Below are 21209 nucleotides of genomic sequence, written 5' to 3'. Positions count from 1 at the left end.
ATTGTACCAAGACTCACTTAGAGGATCAATTGAGATATGGTTCTTAATCATTAAGACCTATCATAAAGCATAAAATCCACTCTCCCTTCTTCTTAGAATGGAGAAACTCTTATCTTTCTGCCTACATGATTCTTCTTATTCGTTCTACTATTGATCTAAACCCTTTAATCAATTTAGAATTACACTTAATCTTGTAAGTATAATCATATTTACTAAGCCTTTTAGTAAATCATGACGAATATCTTTGTTATTCTTATGGTGAACTTGATCAACACACAACTTTGTGTACTCGATCTCCTAGTCCTTCACTTGACACATTGTCAATGAATTTGTCTAATTTCCAAATATGGAATTTCTCATTCATCATGCAACCAAGTTGCGTGATTCCAAATTTCTGTCCAATTGAAACTTGGGCGATGAGAAACTCTCCCTATTTGGTAAATTCTTGACTTTCCATAACATAATAAGAAACAAATCCATTATTGCTAATAATTTTAACATCAATTTTTCATACACGCCATTGTAAGGATAAATAAATAAAATTTAAAATCAAAATTTATTTTATTGCGGAAAAATTTGTCCTTTCACAATGCAACTCTTTGAAAAACTTATGCGAATACATCTTTCTTAGCAATCTAATTCTAACTCTAAGTAGTAGCTCAAGAATCTAATCTTCGAGAAACGCAATCGAAATCCATTCCTTCTGATGGGTTTTGGTCATAAGACATCCTATGTGCTCATACAAACCCTAATGCTTGGATCTAGGTTTCTCTATTGTACATGCTTTGAATCCAAGACTATAAACCCTAATTCTAGCATACAAGTAATCATATTAACATGAGAATAAGTTTATAGTGTTACCTTGATTGTTATGTAGCAATAACAATCCCAAATCTCCTTGTATTGACTTTGGAAGGCTTAGAGTCACAAGTGTCACTCCTCTAATGGCTCACAAACACCATAAGCAAGTGGAGAAGGTATAAGGAGAGAGGTAAGAGGTTAGAATTCGTATCTAGGACCTCTTGGGAAGGGATACACGAATTCATAGCCCCAGGGGTGTTTATATAGGTGTAGAGATAGGGTTTCAGTCATTATCCTTATCTAGTTGATTATCCATTAAGCAACCAATAAGATAATCCTTGAATCCTTATCATACTCGAATTCTAAGGGATTTACACCACAAATTCGTTCACCATATATATAAGGTAATCCTTACCTTATTTTGTAACTATCACATAATTACAATTCAGCCCCTCTAGTTTAATTAATTACATTTGATCACAAAACTAATTCTTAATTAATTATTGACCAATATTAATTAAACAAATATGATTTCTCCTTTAATATATTATCCTTATAACATATTAATAAATCATATTATCCTCTCTCTCTTTATTCATTTCTCCAATCAAGTTGCTTTGGTGAAGGCAACCCAAAAGGACCATGCACCATCGGGTCAAGTATATACCAAAATAGTTATGGACTTAGACACTAATCCAACAGTCTCCCACTTGGATAAGTCTAACAACTATTCTGCGTATGACTTCAGATCCTGATCTGCAATCGTAGCTTTCCAAAGCCGCTGTCAACTCTGATCATATCAGATACGCGTGTCCTTAGATAAGGGATCATATATTCCTCCATTCTTTATATCGTCTGAGACATGATTTCTAATCATTCTCTCTTTGTACTACTTCTCGATTTCCGATTTATGACGACAGACTAATTGAACAAATCAAATTAGTCCTAGCCCGGCCGAGCATTTACGTATGTCATCACTAAACCATCGAGGGGCCCAAAGATATCGCTTTTATCCTACTTTGGATAAAAGGAACGGATAAACTTTGATACAATGCTCGCTTGCACTCACTCACCGAATTACACACAACAATATGTTTTATAACACCAAGTTACTGGTGCGTTTACATATTATCAATGTGCAACCGATTCGCAAGATACAACTCACACATCTCGGTTTCAAGAATATAAGATGTTATCGTCTCACCAATCACTCGTAATACAATTCATGGAGTGATCCAAGTGAGCGTGGGTTTAATCCAATGCTCAAATCATATTCATAAGCACTCATGAACGTTGCAGCAAACATTTGCTTATGTCTAATACTCTTCTAGACAATCCACACACCAATTCACGACAGTCTTCATTCATATCTACTTCCAACATATGAACGACTGTGGCCCGTTTGAATAATTCGATTATTCTTAATAAACTCAATTATTCTGGAAGTCAAAACATGCAAGGTGAAACACAAGAATAATACTAATCCCATATGGCCTCAAACCTTTGAGTATAAACAAAACACGTTTTATTTATCACCATATCGATTACTCATTATTTGTCGTTTCGGGTAATCAACTTCGCATTTTAATTCCAACACTTGTCCCATGCTCCTAGTATGCACACAATGTTTACCTATGGTTCTTACTTTTGCGAAATAGACAAATTGAACACATTTCCAATCATTCTCATTTTACAACACCAAATCCATTTTCTTAAGTGTAAGAATGTCAAATTCTTGTTACTTATAGAATACACTAGATTCTAACACTTTATGCAACGATCCTTTTGTAATGTCACTGCACCAAAGTCTCAAAGACTATTGCCAATGATATTACAAATTCCTCTATCGGAGATTGTTACAAGACAATTCCTTAGATATGATGTCTCTCACTCAAAGTACATTCCTTTGAACATCCTTTCGCATAAAGTTTCTAATCTAGACATAGATTTTACTTCCCAACATGGACACACTTCCATATTTTCTATATGACAACTCATTCTTAATAGAATCTTATCTATTCGTAATGATGTCGATATCGTCCATCCAATATGGAAACACTTCCATAATTTCCAATACTATACTTCCAACTACTCGCAAGCGACCAATCCTCGTCGAACTTTGGATTGTCCTTTGATAGTTGTTTAATTATTTTAGTCAAAACCAATTCTAGTCCCTTTTCCCTCTAAATGCACTATACATTTGGAAAATTTTAGAATGGTCAAACATTAAAGCATTCGCAATCGATCCTATACCCGAAGTGTATGGGACACGACGCATAATGTTTTATTTGCTATGTTCTCAAAACTCGAATTGCGAAGAGGAATGCCGTAATCACAATCGAAATTTTAAGAACACACTATGTACCTTTGACTAAATTTATTAACATTCCACAACCTAATCCTTTAGATTTGAAATGAAGCATAATATTCTCTCCCTTAATTATAGCAAAACAACCTTTCAACTCTTACAACTTTGCAAAGTATGACTCTTGTTTTCTATAATTAATATTGCCAACTATGCAATACGTGCCTTAATAATCATACAATCATAACATTTATGCTCCCACTATCATGATGATTATTATGAAACATAACACTTATGCTCCCACTAGCTTCGACATGTATTCATAAACATCTTAACTTTCAGAAAAACAATACTTATTGAATTTCTTAAGTTCATGTTTCTAATACTTAGTGCTTTGATAATCTTTTATCAAGGCTTCTTGAACTTATACACTTTTGCCTTAGATAGTTCATATGTGTGTCTTAACAATTAAGACTAATTGCCAAACCTCACAATTCAAATTATGGAAAGGGATGCCGTAACCATGATCGAATTTGAGAATGCAATTTTACAATCACTATCTTTTAAAATCTTTCTTAGTGAAAGCATTTTCTCACAATCATTTTCATGAAGGAGGAAATCTTATGACACTTAGATTTAAACGGTGTATGTGTTCCTATCCATGCGAATTTGTTAAAACCAAAGTTTACGACAAATTCAAACTCATATGGATCGAACTTTCTTAATCTTGATTTCTTGCCTTATGGTAGCACAGCTGCCCACCACGTCTTCCAAGTAGTTAAGCATCTTACCTTTTTCCTATCAATGTACCTTTCATTGATCAATGTCCTTGCCTTTTACGCATTCAAATGAGAACTCATAGGACTCACATGCATAATTAACTCGATTGGATTGGCACAGACACAAAATAATGTCTTTACGATAGGTTGTAAACCTCAACTCGTGTGCTAGTGATGATCGATAAGGTTTATTTGATTTGTTCTTGAAACTTTTCGAGACCATTAAGACTCCCACTGACTCCTTGACATATAAGATTCTTTTGTCAATAAACATTTCTTGACAAACAAATTTTCAAGAGTTAGTGTAGCTTGTATCAAAACACTTCATAAATTGATCATAGTTGGTCTTTGTCTTATCCAAGACATCACAACTTTCCACATTTGATGAATGTTATAAACCTTTAATACCTTTTACTCATTGTCACAATCTTAACTTTAAGACTTGTTATTGGAACAAAGTATAATTGTCTTCTTGATTTGACCATTTCATCAATCGTTGATTCCTCTTCTTTAACATACAATTGTACCAAGACTCACTTAGAGGATCAATTGAGATATGGTTCTTAATCATTAAGACCTATCATAAAGCATAAAAGCCACTCTCCCTTCTTCTTAGAATGGAGAAACTCTTATCTTTCTGCCTATTTGATTCTTCTTATTCGTTTTGCTATTGATCTAAACCCTTTAATCAATTCAAAATTACACTTAATCTTGTAAGTATAATCATATTTACTAAACCTTTAGTAAATGATGATGAATATCTTTGTTACTCTTATGGTGAACTTGATCAACACACAACTTTGTGTACTCGATCTCCTAGTCCTTCACTTGACACTTTGTCAACGAATTAGTCTAATTATCAAATATGAAATTTCTCATTCATCATGCAACCAAGTTGCATGATTCCAAGTTTCTGTCCAATTGAAACTTGGGCGATGAGAAACTCTCCCTATTTGGTAAATTCTTGACTTTCCATAACACAATAAGAAACAAATCCATTATTGCTAATAATTTTAACATCAATTTTTTCATACATGCCATTGTAAGGATAAATAAAATTTAAAATCAAAATTTATTTTATTGCGGAAAAATTTGTCCTTCACAATGCAACTCATTGAAAAACTTATGCGAATACATCTTTCTTAGCAATCTAATTCTAACTCTAAGTAGTAGCTCAAGAATCTAATCTTCGAGAAACGCAATCAAAATCCATTCCTTCACGGTTAGATTCTGCTCACTTCTTCCCTTAAGCTTCTTTTCTTTTCTTTGATCCTTCTAAACATCAATTGTAATCTTATCACATTATGTATTCAGAACCTAGAATGAAGCTTAAAAGAGTTAGTCAATGGATTTTACCTAAATTAGAGCCATACGTTTCGACTCTCCCATCTCTTAGATCTCTTAGGTAAATAGGGCAGCTTCGTCTCCAATGCCCCTTCTCTTGGCAATAAAAGCAAATTGACTCTTTTTGGAACAACACATGGAACTATTTCAGACATCGCCTTTCTCTTATGATCAAACTTTTCGATCATTGCATGTCTTTCATTGCCATTGTCTATATCCACAGAGGTCTCGAAGGCAGATTCACCAATCAACTTTGCTTTTCTATTGCGCCAAACCATTGCTGATTCAGCAGCAATAAGCATATAGGTGAGATCTATAAGGGTCACGTCGCGGTTCATCATATAGTACTCTCTTACGAACTCACTATACGAGTTAGGAAGTGATTGAAGAACCCAATCAACAGCCATCTCTTCACCGACAATGGATCCTATCATTCTTAGTCTATCAATGTGTGACTTCATCCCTAGGACGTGTGCACACACCGACTTTCCTTCTTTATGTTCACTTGCCAAAAGGGCTTGAGTGATCTTGAACTTTTCAAGCCTTTGAACTTGTGGGTTAGGGAGAATAATTGGAGGAGGAGGAGGAAGTGAAGCATGATTTCTTGTTCCTTGATCGAATCGTGGAATATCATCTTCATGTGGAATGCTTGTTCCACGGAATTTGCGAAGACCATAGTTGTCGAACTTTGACATCGGGAGAAAAACGAATTCAAGTTAGTTGATTGATTGAGTCCTTGGTAAATCACCCAAATGAAATTCCAAGGCTAGGACCCAACACAATATCCTACAACTCGGGAGAGGGATGCCGTAACCCAAATCGCAGAACATTTGAAGGTAAGTGAATGACGATTCACTAGTTTTCACCATGAGAAACGAAAAAGGAATTTAAGTTTTAAATCTATGAAAACTCCTAGATCCTTTGAGATTCATTGAACATTTCAATGGCATGTTTAAATCTCGATATGCCCCTCTTGTTTGTGACTGGGATGCCGAGGATCACAAAGCGGGTGTGAATAACCATGCAAACTACATGGTGCCCTCACATGTTACAATCACCTATTCGATGTGCCGGTAAACCACACACGCTCCACCGAACTATGACAAACATTGAGTCACCCTTTGCTACCTCTGCTTAGAACCATTTAGTGTGCCGGTAAACCACACACGCTCCACTAACGTCTTCGCAAGGGCACAAAGTGTAATTTCATGGAATTGCATCAATTCACTTTTGCTTAAGTAACTAAGATTGGGAATTTGCAAAATATTTAGTTACTCTGTATTTCATTATATTTATAATGGAAGGTTTCGTCCTATCCTACCCGTTCGGCTAACGACCCTCCACTAGTCAAGAGTGCGGTGGGTAAGAGTGGATACCCATTCAATCGCCATTTTATAGGCAATTTCCTTAAACACCCCTTATAGACCAGCTTCGTGAATGAGGCCTACTAACGGTAAGACTGACTTTTACTCATACATATATAATATTAGACTTTTAATCTTATATATAGTATAGGGTGTATTTTATACTTTTAAAATACTATGTGGTTAACTTTAATAATTACACTTTTAATTCAATTAAATTGTTAACCTAAACTTTTATGGATTTATTAAACCTCTTTTAATTATACTCCTTAATTAATTAATAAAACCATAAAGGGGTGATTTGAACTTTTCAAAACATTACTAGAGTTTTAGAATTTAACATTTCTAATTAACCTTTTAATCAACCTTTAAATTCCAAAACTTGAGGGCAAGTTTTGAAACATTTCAAAACATTAGGGTTTTAACTATTTAAATTTCAAAACAACAAAACTTTTGGGGTTCAAATTTAAACTATAAAACCTAAAGGGATAAATTGAAACTATTTCACAAGATAATTCAAATCTAAATTACAAATAATCAAACTTTATCTAATAAAACAAGTCATTATCTAAATTTTGACAATTATCTTCTATTTTGGTAAGGATAATCACATAATAATGAAAAAATTCGGATTTTATCACAAAAGCAAGTTTATGGTAATTATCCAAAACCAAAACAGGAAGAAAATCGCGAATCTGAGCTGTCAGACCCTTTGACTCGTCGAGTCTGGACCTGGACTCGTCGAGTACAGCTGACTCGGCGAGTTCACCAAGTGACTCGGCGAGTCAAACATTCAGAAACTCAAAAATCGATTTTCAGTGCTTATTTCGATCAAATATGCATCAATACAATTGAAACCAATCAAGGCTCTGATACCACTGTTGGGTTTTGGTCATAAGACATCCTATGTGCTCATACAAACCCTAATGCTTGGATCTAGGTTTCTCTATTGTACATGTTTTGAATCCAAGACTACAAACCCTAATTCTAGCATACATATAATCATATTAACATGAGAATAATTTTATAGTGTTACCTTGATTGTTATGTAGCAATAACAATCCCAAATCTCCTTGTATTGACTTTGGAATGCTTAGAGTCACAAGTGTCACTCCTCTAATGGCTTACAAACACCATAAGCAAATGGAGAAGGTATAAGGAGAGAGGTGAGAGGTTAGAATTCGTATCTAGGACCTCTTGGGAAGGGATACACGAATTCATGGCCCTAGGGGTGTTTATATAGGTGTAGAGATAGGGTTTCAGTCATTATCCTTATCTAGTTGATTATCCATTAAGCAACCAATAAGATAATCCTTGAATCCTTATCATACTCGAATTCTAAGGGATTTACACCTCAAATTCGTTCACCATATATATAAGGTAATCCTTACCTTATTTTGTAACTATCACATAATTACAAATCAGCCCCTCTAGTTTAATTAATTACATTTGATCACAAAACTAATTCTTAATTAATTATTGACCAATATTAATTAAACAAATATGATTTCTCCTTTAATATATTATTCTTATAACATATTAATAAATCATATTATCCTCTCTCTCTTTATTCATTTCTCCAATCAAGTTGCTTTGGTGAAGGCAACCCAAAAGGACCATGCACCATCGGGTCAAGTACATACCAAAATAGTTATGGACTTAGACACTAATCCAACACCTCCACCAATCAAGCAAGCGGTGGGTGTGAGTGTACACCCATTAAGCGCCATTTTATAGGCCGCAACCTTATACCCACCTTATAGATCGGCTTCGTGAATGAGGCCTACTAGCGGTAAGACTAGCATTTAGTTATACATATATATATTATTCTAGTAATATCATATAAGTATAGGGTTGCATTTTAAACTTTTCAAAATCTAGGGTTTGAAATTTAAGTTGTCTAAATTAAAACTTTAATCACAAATTATAAATTTCAAAACTTAAGGGTAGGTTTTAAACATTTAAAACATAGAGGATCAAATAACAAATAATTCCAATTAACAATTAATATTCTAATTATCTTTATTTGATTTATCTTGATTTCTTTGAAGATAATTACCAAAATAATTAATTATTATCATATAAGGAAATTAAATATTTTATTAGATGATAAATATCTTTAATTAGATCAAGATAACAGTCATATTTATCAAAAAATCGGATTTACATTGATCTAATATGATTAAGGTAAGTTTCCATAAGATAATTATGAAAAAATCCCGAATCTGGCCATTCCTGACGCTTGGACTCGCCGAGTGCACAAGGGGACTCGACGAGTCAGGCCTACTCGACGAGTCCACCATGGAACTCGACGAGTCAGTGACTCAAAACCCAAAAAATTCGAATTTTGCAGGTTTGTTTCAGTTATTCAAGCAACAATTTAAAGAAAACCAATCTAGGCTCTGATACCACTGTTGGGTTTTAGCCATAAGAACTTTCCTATGTGCGCATGCAAAAACCCTATTGCTTGGATCTAGGCTTTCTAATAAACATGCTTTTGAATCCAAGACTTCTAATGGCTAATTAGGTTAAATAACAATGATGAAACAGATCTAGAATCATACCTTTGAATCCCTTGTTGATCTTGTTTGTCTTGGAGCTTCTAGAGTCACAATTGTCACTCCTCTAATGGCTTACAAACACCAATAGCAAGCAAGATGATTTAGGAGAGAGGAGAGGGGATGGAATTCGACCAGAGGTTCCTTGCTTAAGGTTCTGAAAGGTTGTACCCGAATTCCACATCCCAAGGGCCTATTTATACCTTTAGACTCCTTAAGGGTTTCACCCTAAACCCTAATTGGATAATCTTCTCTTAAGGCTATCCAAATCCATTCCATAGATAACCCTATGGACGATTTTGAGCTATCCTAAAGCTCTTAGAATCCGTCCAAGGTCCATCCAAATGGATTTACAGTCTAAAGTCTAACTATCAAACAATTGACAGTTTATACCCTCTTATTTAATTAATCTCTTTAAGTCACCAAATTAATACCAATTAATTTATGACTTATATTAATCAAATAGCTAAATATTATTCCTTATAATATTTACTCTCTCTTAACAAATCATCCTTTAAGTTGCTATGGTGAAGGCAACCCAAAAGGACCATGCACCACCGAATATAGTTATAGCCTTAGACACTATTCCAACACTTTCTTCGCATGTTCCAGTCATTTTTTTTTTTTAGTTCATTCGCATTTGAGTTGTTTGTCTCACCAAATACGAAATGAATATTAACCATAATCACCTTCGCATCTTTAACCCCAATCCATACAACCTCATATGCGAAACCCAATTTTGATTTGTATTACCAAATGCGAACATTTTTGCTTTTACACGTGAACTGCATTTGACTCCAATATTGAACAAATCACATTTCACAGTCCTTCTTGACTTCGCATTTTTCTTCACGAATCGTCCCTCAATCAATAACCCAATTAACCCAATTGCTAATCGAAAAATACAAGAAATATGAATCTACTTTTATCAAGTTGTTTGTTATAGCATTCTACTTTCATTTCTCTTAAAATTCTACCAATTGAAAGTACAATGAACACTGATAGATAACAAACCCCGGGGACCTTTCCTAGTTTGCATGAAAGCAGAGCAGGGACCACTTATTCAAAACATTAGACTAGGAAACAATCAATAACAAAACAAAACACGTGTTGCTGCAATTTCTGGATTAAGTCCTCAATTTCATCATTTTAAAAATACTAAAAAAACAAACATGAATATCAATTACAATCTGAATTATCCAACAAACAGTTAAAATCTTTTTGTTCCTCAGGAAGTTGTATTTCATATTGGCCTTTATTTGAAAGTAGAGGTTGGATTCCAATTTTTTTTAACAGTTTACCGACCTGCAAAACAAAACAAAACCAGTGGAAATAGTTTTTAGGGCTTTAATAGAAAAGTTAAAATAAAAATACATAAAAACTTTAAATAAAAAAATACATTATTATACCTTCTCTTTCAGCACCGAAACATTTGCTCTAGATTCACCATGCCCAGTGATTACATATATCACTTTTACAGCTTTTATTAAAAAAAATAAATAAATAAATAAATAATAATAATAACATAAAAAAAAAAAACAATTAAATAAGCTGATTGTATGGAGCTTACTCCGAAGGTTATAAAACAAGAATAGATGAAGCTTTACAAACCATAGAGCTTCATCAGTATGGAGACCATGTAAATCAAAAATTATTTGATTTCGAATTTCTTTATGCCTGAAAAAATGAAAACATTTTAATCAACATGAAAATCCTATTGATTATATGTTAAAGAAGTTTGAATTAAAAGGAAACAAGGTAAAGTTAATTTATTACCTCAACTCAATTAGCTTGAAGCTATTTTTCTTCTTATCATTATCTATCTTCTTTCTTGATGCTTTTGCATGTTGTTTCCATTCATTTGCAAGTTTTAGTTGTCCGGTAGATATAAACTCTTCAACCTGCATTATAAAATACGGTCTTTGAAGTAAAAGGATGTGTATAAAAAGAAGTTAGAAAACTAAAATACTCCTCTAACAAAATTATTACAAGCTTCTCAACATATATGACTTGAGTTTCCATTTCTGATGTTTGGTCCTTGAAATCTCTACAGTCGGCAATTGTTCCAACATCTGCGACAAAATAAAATAGTTATTTGTGAGGTCTTTCTAAGCTAACAAACACCAAAAAAAAAATGCCTAGAATAATTTACCTTGTAAGTTAATATTTTCATGAAACTTGTTACACGATAATAAAGATTGTAAAACTCTCTCCCAACTTTGTACATCAGAATCATTCCCCGGCCGAATCTCTTCAAAAGGAAAGATAGCGTCTTTTTCGCCGGGATAAAATGCAATATCAAATCCATCTCTGTTGCTATTTTCTTCAGAACGAACATTTGTATGAAATAAGAAATTACTGATCTGCAAAAACAAACACTTGTTAAATACAATAAGTATCCATTAATCATTTTGATAATATTTAGTAAAATAAACAAATTCATACCTTTAACTTTAACCTCAAATCTTGATTTGTATTTCCGGTTATTGCATTTATGTGACGCACAGCTGTTTAGATTAAAACAAAAAAAAGCTTACATGATTAGTTTAAGACATAAAAAGTTATTTAATAGATTATATATATATATATATATATATATATATATATATATATATATATATATATATATTTATATTTACTTCTGAGGTTGTAGCCGATCCATATATGGATTTTTAAAAACGAAATCGCTTCCTGTGGTTCTTGATCTCTGAGGTCAATTTTGAGAGTGGTATCAAAGCATTTATTCCTGAAAAATGCATAACAGAATTTCGTGTTAATGTGTTATATGATGTTTAAAGAAAATAGAAAGTGACATCCATAGTCAAAAACAAAAGCCAACTTCAGAATAAAATAAAATAAATAACGAAAAAATATTTAGCTAACCTTGACTCTAACATAATAAAACTGTCCAGCTTTTCTCGATTTTTAAGTTGATTTTTCAAATTCACCAACTCCACCTACAAACGAAATGCATGCCAGATCAGAACAAAAGACCTTGAACGACATGAGATTTCTTTGAATATACCCTCTCTTGTAACAAAGACAGTTGAAACCCGAAAGATAAGTGAAACATGGTTGTGATTATATGAAAGAGTGTTTGTGAGAGAATACTTCTAAATGTGAAGTTCATTAAGAAAAATTATTATGGTTTTGTGCGATGATATGTTCAAGGGAATTTAAGAAATTTTCTTTTTTTTCGTGGAAGGGCCATGAGATTTTATGTTCTCCACATCTAGATTGACTTTTAATGGTGGGCTTTTGACACTTAAGTTAAAGAAAATGCCCAATGGGTTACAATTTAATAAAAACGAAAAAAATAAAGTGTAGGACCATTGACCATTAATGGTTTGGAGTTATCCATTATTTAAAAATATATGAAGGAGACAACATACAAAATCTTATGAAAAACATTGTTTTAAGAAACAAATTGCACATAAAAAAAAGAGAAATTTACAAAAATAACCATTTACACTAATGATATTACAAAAATAGCCAAAAAAAATCGAAATTACAAAAATAACCACCCATTTCGCAGATCAGAAGGTCCCATCTGCGAAATGGGCTTCTCATCTGCGAAAGTACAAGTGCCTAAAGCACAGTTGTGCTTTAGGCACTTGTACCTTCGCAGATGGCCTTTTTTTAAATTTTTGCGAAAGTACAAGTGCTTAAAGCACAGTTGTGCTTTAGGCACTTGTACTTTCGCAGATGAGAAGGTCCCATCTGCGAAATGGGCTTCTCATCTGAGAAAGTACAAGTGCCTAAAGCACAGTTGTGCTTTAGACACTTGTACTTTCGCAAATGGCCTTTTTTTTTGTTTTTTTTTAAAGTTTTGCGAAAGTAATATTTGAACTCGGTAATAATTTTTGCGAAAGTAATATGCAACCGGTAATCTTTTTTGTAAACCGACTTGAATGGTAATATTTGAACTCGGTAGTCTTGTACTTTCGCAAAAATTTAAAAAAAAAAAAAAAAGGCCATTTGCGAAGGTACAAGTGCCTAAAGCACAACTGTGCTTTAGGCACTTGTGCTTTCGCAGATGAGAAGCCCATTTCGCAGATGGGACCTTCTCATCTGCGAAATGGGTGGTTATTTTTGTAATTTCGATTTTTTTTGGCTATTTTTGTAATATCATTAGTGTAAATGGCTATTTTTGTAAATTTGTGCTTTAGGCACTTGTACTTTCGCAGATGGCCTTTTTTTTAATTTTTGCGAAGGTACAAGTGCCTAAAGGACAGTTGTGCTTTAGGCACTTGTACTTTCGCAAATGGCCTTTTTTTTTTAAATTTTTGCGAAAGTACAAGTTCCTAAAGCACAACTGTGCTTGAGGCACTTGTACCTTCGCAAAAATTAAAAAAAAAAGCCATCTGCGAAAGTACAAGTTCCTAAAGCACAACTGTGCTTTAGGCACTTGTACTTTTGCAAAAAATTTAAAAAAAAAAAAAAAGAGGCCATCTGCGAAGGTACAAGTGCGTAAAGCACAACTGTGCTTTAGGCACTTGTACTTTCGCAGATGAGAAGCCCATTTCGCAGATGGGACCTTCTCATCTGCGAAATGGGTGGTTATTTTTGTAATTTCGATTTTTTTTGGCTATTTTTGTAATATCATTAGTTTAAATGGCTATTTTTGTAAATTTCTCTAAAAACAATGTACACTTGGCGTTTGAAATGGTTGAGAAGATAGTGCAAGATTATCTCTTGTTGTGTACAGAAGAATTGGCTACAATAGATTCTGGATCAGCAGCATACAAAATTCTCATGGAGCTTCTACTAACAATTGATGTGGGTAGAAAAGCATTAGCCAAGAACATCACAAAAATTATACCTTATTTTGGATATGTTGAAACAGATAGAAAGACTCAATGGCACGGATCTATTGCTATAAAACAAGTATCAAATCTCATTATGGAAGAAGGTGCGGATCATGTTCTTGCTTGTGATTTTCATTCTGGGCAGTCAATAGATTATTTTGATATTTCAGTTGACCATGTTTACTGTCAGCGTGCTATTCTTGATTATCTTGCCAGCAAGTCAATTTGCTCAAATGATTTGGTAATGTTATCGCCTGATGTTGGTGGAGTGGCTAGGGCGAGTGCTTTTGCCAAAAAGTTATCTGATGCACCTTTGGCAATTAATAAAAAAAAGGGTTGCAGATGCAATGTGGCTGAGATGATGAACTTAACTGGTGGAAATGTTTTAATATCGGGTGACATGATTGACAATGTTGGAACTATTTCTAAGGGTTCAGCTACTAAAATTTGGCCAGGGAAAGAAGGTACTAACTCCTTAGCCATGGAAAAGCAAAGTATGAGGACGAATGCAAAGTTCCTAGAGAAGTTTGGAGTCGAGGGATGGTATTTTCAAGTGGTGACCGTACGAAGAGGAAAGAATCAAGATAAAGATGAAGAGCTAAAGAATTTGCATATTGGCAATGTTGAGACTACTGATGTGGCCTGCAAGGCTGATGAGGAAGCTATTAAAATGATCATGGGGGCAATGGAACAAATGGGTGGAATATATACGGTGATTGTTGTGGTTGTTGCAGATCAGGGTAAGGCTAAGGGCATGAAGAAGAAGCCACCCGAGAGAATTTGGATGTTATGCATTATTTTTATCCACCTTGAGGACAAGGTGGTTCTTTTGGGGGTGGGGTATTGTTATACCTCTAATATTAGGCAAATAAGTAAGTTAGGGGTAATAAGGGAACTCATCTAATTAAAGGGTATCTTATTAGTAGGAGGGGCATTTTAGGCATTTTATAGTATTTAGCTGTTTTGTCAGATAGTATAAGAAGAGGGTAGTGGGCAGGGAGTGAGGTATCAATCCTTTTGTGAAATCTGGAATTTATTCCTTGGGAGATTGGCTATCTCGAATCAGCTAAACTATCATTTGTTCTTGTAATTTTAATTTTTGGGTATATTTGAGGTTATCAATATTAGAATCCTTGATTGTTTTATGTTATTGAATCTGGTCTTAGAATCCAGTTCATAACAAAGTTCTTGTGGGACACAATATATATATATATATATATATATATATATATATATATATATATATATATATATATATATATATATATATATATTAAAATATTTTATAAACTTCATAAAAATTAAAACCGACTTTGTGCATTTAAAACAAAAAAACTAAAAAAAAATAATAGTAATAATAAAAAATTGGACCAAAATGTGAAACTGATAGATCCTTGTTGAATCTATCATATACCCCAGGCATTTTAACCCTTGATTTAACAGAATTACGTGATGAAATTAAGATAATTCCCAGCTTTCGAGATGTGGGTATCTCCAAGAAAGAACAAAGTTGAATTCATAAAAATTCTTAGCTAGTGACTCTCTAAAACAAAAGGACAATATATACTACCACTAGAGACGAGACAAAAGGAATAACAGCCAACGTAATCAGGTGTTGTTCCCACTAACAAAACAGCCAATAACAATCATAATACCAAAAAGACCATTCTACCCCTAAAGGCCAATAGATAACGGAATGATTCTAATAAAGCAAATCAAATAACAGCATTCTAGGATTAGTTGGGGCTTATCAGAAACTCAAACACAAATTACTGTTCATGTATATTAATTATTACCTTATTTCTAACGCTCTTGAGATGACTTTTCAGTTCTAGTGACTCTTTTCTAGCTTCTTCATACTCAAGTCCCATTGCAATTTCTACAATATTAATGTTTTTAGATTTTTAGATGTAACTAAATGACTATCGTTTATGGTATTTACAAAAATATTTGCACAGCTTTGAAACAACACATACCTGAGGGGTTTATAGTACCACCGTGTAGAATCCCACAAGATTTCAAAGCGTTGAATAACGTGTTCCAACTTTTTATATCTGCATCTTCAGCCTCAGAAACGTCCATTGGAACAAAAGATGTAGATGCAATACCAGTGCTCATTGAACAGCAGATGTAGTAAAATCTATTCACATGATTAATGAAGTTAAAACTCTATCCTAATAACATGCCACAAATTTCAAATAAAATAAAGATAAACTTTAGGGTTTGGACATGCGTTTCAAATAAAACAAGCGAATGTCAGAAGGAAAAATAAGCACCACATTCCTGATTCCCAAACAAGCAACACATTACACACCTATAATGAGTAAGAAAATCCGCTTAAACAGGAAAAACAGAATATATCAACTTAATCAAGTCTCATATGCAAAATATCTGTTAAAAAATTAAACAGAACACAGGATATGACGAAATTTGTCGAGGTTAATGGAACATATGAAAGCTTTTTGAAAATATATATATTGGATAACGGGACTAAAAATGCTAAGTCCAAATGTAGGTATAATTGTCAAATGCAAGTGAAAATTTGGCGCATAAACCTTTAAACACGTTGAATCGGAGGTGCGGAACCGTTCTTCCGGCGGCGAGAATGAGATACTAGCAGCAGCAAGCTGCTAGGATTCCGTTACTCGAAAGTTGAAACAAGTTGAAACAGCGGAAAGTGGAGGCGGAGCAGTGTACCGAGACGCGTCGATTTAGGGTTTTTTTTGTTACCGTAGTGAGAGGTTTTTTCTGTGTGAAGAGAACGAGAGAGAGAGAGAGAGAGAGAGAGAGAGAGATCTCAATTGGGAAGACGAACACTTGCGGAAAAAGAAAACAGAATAAAGGAAGGTGACGGATTGTGTTCATAGGGTGGTATAAGCGCGCGAGAGTAGTGGATTCGTATTTGTTTTAGAGAAATTTACAAAAATAGCCATTTACACTAATGATATTACAAAAATAGCCAAAAAAAATCGAAATTACAAAAATAACCACCCATTTCACAGATGAGAAGGTCCCATCTGCGAAATGGGCTTCTCATCTGCGAAAGTACAAGTGCCTAAAGCACAGTTGTGCTTTAGGCACTTGTACTTTCGCAGATGGCCCTTTTTATTAAATTTTTGCGAAGGTACAAGTGCCTAAAGCACAGTTGTGCTTTAGGCACTTGTACTTTCGCAAATGGCCTTTTTTTTTAATTTTTGCGAAAGTACATTTTGCGAAAGTACAAGTTCCTAAAGCACAACTGTGCTTGAGGCACTTGTACCTTCGCAAAAATTTAAAAAAAAGGCCATCTGCGAAAGTACAAGTGCCTAAAACACAACTGTGCTTTAGGCACTTGTACTTTCGCAGATGAGAAGCCCATTTCGCAGATGGGACCTTCTCATCTGCGAAAGTACAAGTGCCTAAAGAACAACTGTGCTTTAGGCACTTGTACTTTCGCAAAAATTTAAATAAAAAAAAGGCCATCTGCGAAGGTACAAGTGCCTAAAGCACAACTGTGCTTTAGGCACTTGTACTTTCGCAGATGAGAAGCCCATTTCGCAGATGGGACCTTCTCATCTGCGAAATGGGTGGTTATTTTTGTAATTTCGATTTTTTTTGGCTATTTTTGTAATATCATTAGTGTAAATGGCTATTTTTGTAAATTTCTCTTTGTTTTAAGTTTTATAGTATGAGTGACGGTGTAAAGGGAATTAACTGATTTAACTTTACGATTAATTAACTTAAAATTTTGGAAGAATGAACTTAAAAAGTGGAGGGCAAATGAATACCCGAGGGAGACAGTTGAATTAAGGAGAACTAAACAGCATGTGCATAAACATTGATTGCTTGGTGGAAATAAGACAACTTAGCGAAATGGAGATCAATGAAAGGCGATCCGGAATACAGAAAATTGTTGAAATTGAGAAATTAACGACCTTGGATTTGAAACAAAAATCTAGAATAAAGTGGGTGATAGACGGGGACAAGAACACATCTTTCTTCAATGGATATGTGAATAACAAACATAGAAAGAACAAAATAATGAGGCTGCAGACTAACAACTCATGGGCCACAGATGCAGAGACCATTAAGCAATGAGCTTTCAAATTTTATCAAAGGAAGTTACTGGAGAAAGGGTCGTCGAGACCAAAGTTGATAAGCAATAAATTCACCTCGTTGGGTGCACTTGATAAAGTTCAGCTAGAAGCCCCATTCACTAATGAAGAGATCAGATGTGTTGTACGGCATGCAGGAATGAAAAGGCGTCGGGCCTGATGGATTTTTGTTCCAGTTCATTAAGAAGTATTGGGCGGAGATGCAAGATGGTGTAATAAATGTTGTTAAATACTTCGAAAATTATGGGAGACTTGGAAGAGGATGCAACTCCTCTTTCATTACTCTAGTTCCAAAAATCAAGGATCCGATAACACTTGGAGATTATAGACCAATAAGTCTAATTGGATGTCTATATTGCAAAAACCTTGGCTCACAGACTAAAAAGGGTTATTGGTAAGTGTATTGGAGAGGTGCAATCTGCATTTGTCGAAGGAAGGAATATCTTGGGTAGTCCGCTAATTGTAAACGAACTATGCTCCTGGAGTAAGAAAGCCAAAAAGAAAATGTTGCTCTTCAAAGTGGACTTCGACAAAGCCTTTGATTCAGCTATCTGGGAATACCTTGACTCGATTCAAATGCAACTTGGATTTGGAGACAAATGATGTGGTTGGATTCAAGGGTGTTTACGTTCTACAAGAGCATATGCACTAGTAAATGGTTCACCCACAAAGGAGTTTGAGATGGAACAGGGAGTTAGACAAGGTGATCCACTATCGCCTTTCCTATTCATTATTGTCATGGAGGGGCTCAATATTGCAATAAAAACATCTTGTGAGAAAGGCATTTTTACCGGGATATCTCTTCCAAATACAGAGACATCTATCTCTCATTTATTTTACGCGGATGATTCTCTATTCATGGGCGAATGGCATAAGGAAAACATTAAAAATCTCGCAAGAATACTAAGGTGCTTTCACGTAACTTCTGGCCTCAAGGTCAACTTTCACAAATCACGGGTTATTAGAGTTGGATTTGACATGCATGAGGTTACCCGGTATGCCACTCCCCTTGGATGTGAACCGGCCAAACTCCCTTTCAACTATCTTGGTGTACCGGTAGGAGGAAACATGAAGTTGAAGAAAAACTGGAGACCGGTGATTGAGAGATTCCAGGCCAAATTATATGTATGGAAATCAAAAACCATTTCAATGGGGGGACGCCTCACCCTATGCAAAGTGGTTCTTGGTAACCCACCTACATACTATATTACTATTTCTAACTATTTGTTGCACCTGCTGGAGTCATAAACTCTTTGGAAAGTATTAGAAGGAAATTCTTATGGGGTATGAATGAAGATAGGAAGAGAAAAATCAACTGGGTCTCTTGGCAAAAGGTGGTGTCCCCTAGAGAAGTTGCCGGTCTTGGTTTGGGTTAACTTAAAGTTCTGAATCTTGAACTAATTGGCAAATGGTGGTGGTAGTTGCGAAGTGATGGAGCAAGTCCATGGGGGGAGACTATTATGGGTATCCATAACCTCAAGAACTAGGCTGCAAATTGTATCTCAAAAAAGTCCATTCCGAGTGTTTGGAACAATATAGCAAGGGTAAAAAGAGAGTTCTTGAAAGCTGGAATCAACTTTGATGAAGTAATAAAAAACAGGTGGGTGAAGGAGATAACATATTATTTTGGTTAGATAAATGGTTGGACAACGAAAATTTAAAATCAATGTTCCCAGGATTGTACAAGCTGAAGAAAAGTAAAAAATGTAAAATTAGGGAGAGGATAAACACTGGGGGATAACATAGGAATGGAAATCGAGTCCATCCTCTAACTCTCAAGCACGTTAATTTGATGAATTAGCTTTCAAAGTGGAATCATTCCTGCCAAACACCGAACCAGATAGTTGGGTATGTAACATCTCTGGGGATGGGGGTCTACCACATTAATGTGGTAAGGGAACAAATTGATAAAGAGAGCTCTAGTATTGAAGGAGGGAAGATCGATTAGATACCGGAGGTCCCAACTAAGGTGCGGTGTTTCATTTGGAGGGCGGTCCTAAATGGTATCCCAACTGCATGTGCTCTCCAAAAGAGAGGAATCAATTTCAATACAATTAATTGCAGCTACTGTGATCTGGAAAGAGAAGATACTGATCATGCTTTCATCAACTGTTCGATGGCAGCAAAGGTGTGGGAGGCGATGTTCAGGTGGTATGGTATTCCTCAACCCCAATTTGGGAACTTAAGTGACATGGTGAAGTTTTGTTCAACATGGGGACGATGCTTAAAGAAGAGGAAGAACCTAATTAGCATTTGTTATGGTACTGCATGGCTAATATGGAAAGCAAGGTGGGACTTTATATTTAATAAGATTCAGATATCACCTAACCAACTGGCGGGGAACATTCAGTCCATGGTGTTTGCATGGATTAAACATAGGAGAGCTAATTGTTCCTATAAATGGATTGTGTAACATCCCAAAATTTAAGGCCACAAATTTCATTTTTAAACAAGTGATTTATAAAATAATTTATCAAAACATTGTCAAGATCATGTTAATACATAAAACCACGATATCATGTCTCAAAACCATATCATCTGAAATAATAGAATATCAGAGTATAATCCTAGAAAACTCTAAGCGGAAATCATGGTGTGTGTGTGTGCGCTGATACGTCGTCGCCTCCTTCCCCTTGGACGAAGAGGTACCTAAAACCAAAATTGAAACTATAAGCACAAAGCTTAGTGAGTTCTCCCATCATACCATATACAAATCGACATACATATTGTCAGGCAGTTCTGGGGTGCCTGACCTACCCATGTTACTGATTGGTTTTGGTCATAAGACATCCTATGTGCTCATACAAACCCTAATGCTTGGATCTAGGTTTCTCTATTGTACATGCTTTGAATCCAAGACTACAAACCCTAATTCTAGCATACATATAATCATATTAACATGAGAATAAGTTTATAGTGTTACCTTGATTGTTATGTAGCAATAACAATCCCAAATCTCCTTGTATTGACTTTGGAATGCTTAGAGTCACAAGTGTCACTCTTCTAATGGCTTACAAACACCATAAGCAAATGGAGAAGGTATAAAGAGAGAAGTGAGAGGTTAGAATTCGTATCTTGGACCTCTTGGGAAGGGATACACGAATTCATGGCCCTAGGGGTGTTTATATAGGTGTAGAGATAGGGTTTCAGTCATTA

The 21209-nt window shown here is 34.8% G+C and overlaps 2 protein-coding genes across 2 annotated transcripts; one reads left to right on the top strand and one right to left on the bottom strand.

Moving 5' to 3' along the window:
• Window positions 1–10237: 10237 nt before the first annotated feature.
• Window positions 10238–16841, bottom strand: LOC145029451 (uncharacterized). The gene is made up of 12 exons (XM_078977972.1): window positions 16515–16841; window positions 15936–16099; window positions 15756–15838; window positions 12035–12108; window positions 11791–11897; window positions 11597–11658; window positions 11304–11514; window positions 11141–11223; window positions 10928–11052; window positions 10722–10828; window positions 10561–10631; window positions 10238–10456 (listed from the first exon to the last, which is right to left on the bottom strand). The coding sequence occupies exons 2-12, from the start codon at window positions 16075–16077 to the stop codon at window positions 10331–10333; spliced, it is 1191 nt and encodes a 396-aa protein (XP_078834098.1). The 5' UTR covers window positions 16078–16099; window positions 16515–16841; the 3' UTR covers window positions 10238–10330.
• LOC145029450 (uncharacterized) lies at window positions 13795–15067 on the top strand. Its single transcript, XM_078977971.1, has one exon. The coding sequence runs from the start codon at window positions 13817–13819 to the stop codon at window positions 14861–14863; it is 1047 nt and encodes a 348-aa protein (XP_078834097.1). The 5' UTR covers window positions 13795–13816; the 3' UTR covers window positions 14864–15067.
• Window positions 16842–21209: the final 4368 nt, after the last annotated feature.

Source organism: Lactuca saligna, chromosome 2, assembly GCF_052625555.1.
Source record: "Lactuca saligna cultivar CGN05327 chromosome 2, ASM5262555v1, whole genome shotgun sequence".
In the NCBI taxonomy this organism is placed as follows: Eukaryota; Viridiplantae; Streptophyta; class Magnoliopsida; order Asterales; family Asteraceae; genus Lactuca; species Lactuca saligna.
Note: the sequence above shows the minus strand (reverse complement) of the source record. Positions and strands in the feature narration are given on the sequence as shown.

Coding starts and splice junctions, on each gene's coding strand:
- LOC145029450 (XM_078977971.1), top strand. CDS start 13,817: ATGGTTGAGAAGATAGTGCAAGATTATCTCTTGTTGTGTACAGAAGAA.
- LOC145029451 (XM_078977972.1), bottom strand. CDS start 16,077: ATGAGCACTGGTATTGCATCTACATCTTTTGTTCCAATGGACGTTTCT. Junction 11,053..11,140: donor TCATATATGTTGAGAAGCTT/GTAATAATTTTG, acceptor TTTATAATGCAG/GTTGAAGAGTTTATATCTAC. Junction 10,829..10,927: donor TTCAAGCTAATTGAGTTGAG/GTAATAAATTAA, acceptor TCATTTTTTCAG/GCATAAAGAAATTCGAAATC.